Below are 6000 nucleotides of genomic sequence, written 5' to 3' on the forward strand. Positions count from 1 at the left end.
ATTTTACCAATCTCTCCTTCTTCTTTTTTCTTCTTTTTTAGTTGTAGAGTAGTGTTATATTCTTTTCTTGCTTTTTTGCATGTTTTTAATAAAATTTAGTTATTATCTCTCAAAAAAAAAAAAAAAAACTTTAGGACTGCATTGTGGAAAAATGTTGTATATTTCTTGTTCATTGAATAAGAACCATATTTATAAATAGAGGATAAGAACCTTTATTCCAGAAGATAAGAAAATTTCCACAGCGATGAAATCTCAACAGAAGCTAGTGACATGAGGCGAGGTGATTCTAGAAGTTGTGAGGGAGGTTGACTGCATGTTTGATGACTTCTAGGATGTAAACCATTGGCACTTCCAATGGCTACTGAAGGATGTAGCAGCACTTCCAATAGCTAGCATTTGAATCTTTAGCTCTTTCGGTGACTGCAACAATTTCAATGGGTGGTGGGCAAACGGGGTTGCTGATGATAATGGGTTTATGTGGCTTACAGGGACGATGAAGGTGACAATAAAGTGAATTGGTTGCAGAAGACACCCACAACAGTTCGGATAGCAAAGGTGATGCGGGACAATTAACCACTTGCACTAAAAGCTCAAACTAATAGAGCATAGCGAATCAATCCCTTTATCTCATAGCCTAAGCCTAGCCCCCAAACCAACCCCCCCCCCCCCCCCCCCCCCTTCGTGGGCTCCACTTCACATGGGTTCCGCTTCACACGAGCCACCCGCCTCACAAAAGCTACATGCCTCACACGGGCCGCCCACCTCAAGTGTGCCCCTACATCCCACAAGCCACCCCACTCGAGCCCGGTGTGAAAATGCCCCTGCATTAAAAGGCATTGTCAAACAGAGATGGGTTTGGGCATTGGACGTGGTGGGGTTCCAAATCAAGGATCTCCTCTATGGTTGCCAATGGTGATAGATGGGAAGGGAGATTCAAAAGCTCAGATTAGCACCAAAGCCTGTCATGGCTTTGATACCATGTTAAATTAGAGACAATAAATTTCGTATTCATTGAATGAGAACTGTATTTATACAGAGGGGATACAACTATACACGAAGCTGTATTTGTATCTTAAAGATAATATCCTATCAATAAGATAATAACATGTATACCAAATACCAATCATACATAACAGATAACACTAATCTACTAACAACTTTGAAAGTATGTGAGTCATTGTTAAAATTATGAAACCAAAGAAGGTAAAGCATTAATTCATTCAAAGAAATAACAAGTAAACAATTACCTTAACAGCAGGTTCATCCCAACATGGAAAACATCGACGTGCATCTACAGGCTCAAATTGTGTAACTGCCATGTTCTTCTTCTCCCCATCATGCTCATAAGTACTGGAGAGAAAAAAATTTAAATCCAAAATAATAACAAGAAGAATGATAATATATAACCATTTCAGCTTAGTATTCTACACAACCACTTGAAACTGTAGTTTTCAGTATCTCTACAATCCACAAGGCAACAACCTCGGTGAGAACCATTCATTGTTGAGATAATTACAACACCTCCCCTCTGGTTTCTGACAATTTGAAACACCTCCCCTCTAGTTTGGATTATTGCAACTTGCAAGTAACTCCCCTTTGGTTTACATATTTGTTGAAAATTCCCCCACATGGTCTATTCGAAATGTTATCTTTGATAAATCAACCGTTTTAACCCTATCTAAGGTACAAGTTGTAGATGGATGGGCCTACCATGGTGAGTAATATCATCCTACCCATTCAGCATGGTCACTCTACCATGCAAATGGGAAACCCCAAAAATCAGGCTGATCCAACCATCGGGTAGTACATAAATTTGGAGGTTTTGGGGTGGGTGTGGCCCGCCTAAAAATTTGATAAACCTGATTTTTTTGGCATCCTATATCTATGGCGGAGGGACCCTGCTAGACGCGTTGGGTACCATTTATACGTATAGGGGGAGCTAACAGACTAGCAAAACAAACTCCTAGACACGGGTATTTTTGTCATTTGGTGCAGATTCCTCTAACATCCCCAACAGAGTGGGAGCTACTTGCAATAATTCAAACCAGAGGGGAAGTGTTGACAATTGTCTGAAACCAGAGCAGAGGTGTTTACCGTTTATCCCTTCATTATTTCATTTATTAGCCCCACTAGGTTCATAGTACAACATCACATCAACAAAACTATTGAAATTTATCATTTCTACTGATTTGCATCATCAATCAAATTTGACACAAAGACCATTGCATCATATCATATTTCTGATAATCATTATTTATTCTGATATTATAATATTTAGTCAATACATTCAGAATCTAATATAGTTCATTTGAATTTTTATCTATTATTTTCAAAACCATTTTTGCAATTTGTCAATATCCTATGTATTGATAATATGATATCGATACAATACATAAACAGAGTTGATATCGATACAATATATAAACAGAACACTTGGTGCAATTCAAAAATACATAGACAGCCAATCATAAGCAGTTACAATGGGTACTCAGCTAATCCCACCACACGGACGGTCAAGGGATCAATTGGCACGACATTTCAAATTTCAAATTTTCAAACCAAAAAAAAAAAACACTTGGTGCAATTCAACAAACAAAGGCATAAAGCAGGTCCAAATCCTCCACAAGCTATACTTTGCTTCAAATCATCGATCTCTTTATACAAACAGACTTAAGGGGTCATTTGGATGCCTGTAAAATCCTTAAGTTGTAAAGAAATCACAGGTAATCAGATTCAAGGGGCTGTTTCGAGACGTGCATTTGCCTATTAAGGTTTTATAGGCTGTAAACACATTAGTTGTGATCTGAAACCTGACAAAAAGCCACGTTTTAGATTACAGGTAAAGTCTTTACAGCTGAAAGGACATTATACATAATAGAACATAATGGTTGATACGTACTCATGATGTGTGGGGCTCACTGTAATGTGTACAGCACATCCAATCTGTCCATAACGTGATGCTCTCCTATGGGCCCAAAAAAACAGCTTGATCGATCATCAAATGGACCACACGAGAGGGACGGATGAGATGTCCACCATTAAAATGTCTAAATTGCATTTAGGGCCTACTGTGATGGGTGAAAGACATCCAATCCGTCCGGTGCGTGCATGCTTTGATGCCCTCCTAGGGCCCAGAAAAGATATAATCCTTTTTATGTGATTTGCTGATTTTGGCCGAATTTACTACCCCAAGCTCTATGTGGTGTGAATACCTACTTTATACATTGTAAACACTCTACAAGTTAGTTAAAAAGGTTACCACTAAAAAAGCCAAACAGAATAGCATGTAAACAGTTTCCACCTGAAACTTAAAACTTTGCAGGCATCCATACCACCCCTAGGTGGCTCCTGCCCAATTCCTCAGCTCCCCTGCTGGGCCAGGCAGGGCAGGTACCCAGTTCCTAAGCTCATGGGCTGGAATTGGACATTCTTCATCCCATTTCGATTGCAAGCAGAAGAGAATATTACCTTCTGTAGAATCCTTTCATCTTGTCATTCAAGGTTCCTGAGAATCCAATCCCCAGAATCCCTTTCCCAATAGGAAGAAATCCATCGAATGCAAGCACCAATATCTCATCCTCTTCTACCAAGACGACTTCTGAAGGACGATAGACTTCCCGACGCCTCCGCAGAAAACACATCATCATCATCATCAACATTGTTGTCGACGACATCATCGTCATCATCATCATATCAATCTCTTCTCTCAACAGCAAACAAATCAAAGCAAGAACGAAAGCAATAAAAAGAGTTTTTTCTTCAGTTCTTGCCTTGTGAGATTGTTGAGTCTTGAACCATACCGATCCACCGTTGATGGAGAGATCAGCAGCGTTGAGGACAATGAATCTGGTCTTTGCAGTGACATCGACGTCGATATTGACGGTGCCGGTGAATTTGCAGGCAGAGAGATCGGGTCTGAGCTTGAGGTCGTAACGTTTCGGGACTACGAATTTCGGCAGCCGAGGCTGGCCTTTGAACTGCTGTAGCTCGGCGTTCTTAGTTTCCGCCATCGTTCCTTTTACTTCCTTCCCTTCCGCTCCCCTTCCGCCCTCCCTTTTTAAAATGGGAGGAGATCTTCTTCTTCAAGAGTGCACTCCCGATTCGAGTCCAACGTTACACGCAAGCACTCCCAATCCGAGTCCCGCCTTTTTTAAAATTTTGAGTGTAACGTCGCACTCGGATCGGAATCGTCGTAGCAGAGCCGCTCTATGGGGTCCACTGTATTTGTATATTAAAAATCCACTCCATCCATCAAGTTAAGCATCATTCTTGGCTCGTCTGAGAGCTTTTATTTGGTATGTATTGGAATCCATTTCTCTGTAACAATGGAATCAAAGGTGATTTCGAGTCCTCAAAACGTGTTTGGCAGCTTGTAATTGAATGGGAATACAAACTTCCCATTTTATATTTTGCTGGATTTATTACCAAAATATAACATTTGGACCCCACTATGTAATTAAGCGGCCATTCGGGGCTTCTTTAAATACCATCAAGGGCCCGTTTGGATACCACTAAGTTTTTTTTACTTACTGCAGTAAATAAGTAACCTATTTGAAATAAGTTTGGTTTACAATCAATCATTATAATAGCTTTTTTTTTAAGTTACTAAATCACTTCAATTTAATAAGTAGAAATTAGGATAAGTTACTTAAGGCAAAGTAACTTAAGATTGGAACGCCTCCCAAATAAATTACTATTTAACTTATGTCAAGTAATTAAGTTACTTTTTTCACTAAAGTTAGTTTAGTAAACATAATTTCAAAAGTATAAGTTACTTCTTTGGCTTAAGTTAGTTTGGTAAATATAATCGCAAAAGTAATTAATGTGATTAAAGCTATTTTACCTTCACAACTTTTCTACTTCTCTCTCTCACACCATCCATGTCAAAGGAGGCCCCACATGATGATTCTCTACATCAAAGGTACATACTGCCCACATGATGGCAGTCCACATAAAAGGTGGGCCCACGTGATAGATCACTCATATTAATGTGGGCCCACATAATAGATGTCCGTATCAAAGGTAAGCACCTAATGATAAATAGTCCACATCCAAAATGGGCAAGTGTGATGGATGACCCACTTCAAAGGTGGGGCTCACAAGATGGAGAGTCCACATCAAAGGTGAGCTCCACATGATGGGCAATGGACATTGAAGTTGGGCTCCACATGATCGATGAACCATATCGAGGTGGCCTTACATGATGGACGGTCCACATCAAAGGTCGGGCCCTAATGATGAATGACCCACATCCAAGGTGAGCCCCGCATGATGGGCAACCCACATTGAAGGTGGGACCCATACGATGGACAATCCACATCAAAGATGGGCTCCATATGATGGAGCAATTAATAATGGTGGGCCCCACATGATGGATGATCCACACCAAGGTGGGCCCCACATGATGGACAGTCCACATCAAAGGTTCGCCCTAATGATGAGTGGCCTATATCCAAGGCAAGCCCTACATGATGGATAGCTCACCTGATGAACGCTCTGTTAAAATTGTGACACTAAAATCACTATGGGTCTATTCACTTTTATGAGCCCATCTGACCCATTTGTTCACATGCTAACAAGTCCCAAGTATTAGTGGACCCTTGGAAGGGTATTTTTTACATTTTCCTCTTGAAATGATGGCTGATAAATTATGTTAGGGTTGAAAGAGTCATGATTTTTTGTTGTTTTTTAGTATTTTTAGAGCCTCCAAGGGGAGAGAGCTAAGTTTTTTTTTTTTTTTTTTTTCTGTAAGTTCTCTCCATCCGTGTAATGTTCTTTGAATAGTATATTGATCATCGCTTTGTGCCATAGTTTTTTCCTACAATGGTTTTTCACATAAAAATCGTGTTCTCTGTGTGTGGTTGCTTAGATTTTTCTTTTCTTTTGTTTGTTTCAATTCAGATTAAGGTGCTTCTGCAGGGCTAGTTCTTTAACAATTTGTTTCATAGCAAGGTCGATTTGTTAGTTTGGATTTGATATGTGGCATCAAGGGGATCAAAT

General features: G+C 39.9%; 1 protein-coding gene across 3 annotated transcripts in view; it reads right to left on the bottom strand.

Annotated features, from left to right (window-relative positions):
- Window positions 1-4351, bottom strand: part of LOC131232848 (aminopeptidase M1-like) — a 91830-nt gene extending 87479 nt beyond the window's left edge. For 2 of the 3 annotated variants that reach the window (XM_058229340.1, XM_058229339.1), the window contains exons 1-2: window positions 3469-4350; window positions 1248-1350 (exon numbers count right to left, since the gene is read on the bottom strand). In XM_058229340.1, coding sequence (XP_058085323.1) covers window positions 1248-1350; window positions 3469-4010 — 645 coding nt within the window. In that variant the 5' untranslated portion in view covers window positions 4011-4350. Of the gene's footprint in view, window positions 1-1247; window positions 1351-3468 lie in introns of all 3 variants that reach the window. The other variant, XM_058229342.1, reaches the window with a different exon arrangement.
- Between the last annotated feature and the right edge of the window lie 1649 nt (window positions 4352-6000).

The sequence above is a fragment of the Magnolia sinica genome, chromosome 18, assembly GCF_029962835.1.
Source record: "Magnolia sinica isolate HGM2019 chromosome 18, MsV1, whole genome shotgun sequence".
In the NCBI taxonomy this organism is placed as follows: domain Eukaryota; kingdom Viridiplantae; phylum Streptophyta; class Magnoliopsida; order Magnoliales; family Magnoliaceae; genus Magnolia; species Magnolia sinica.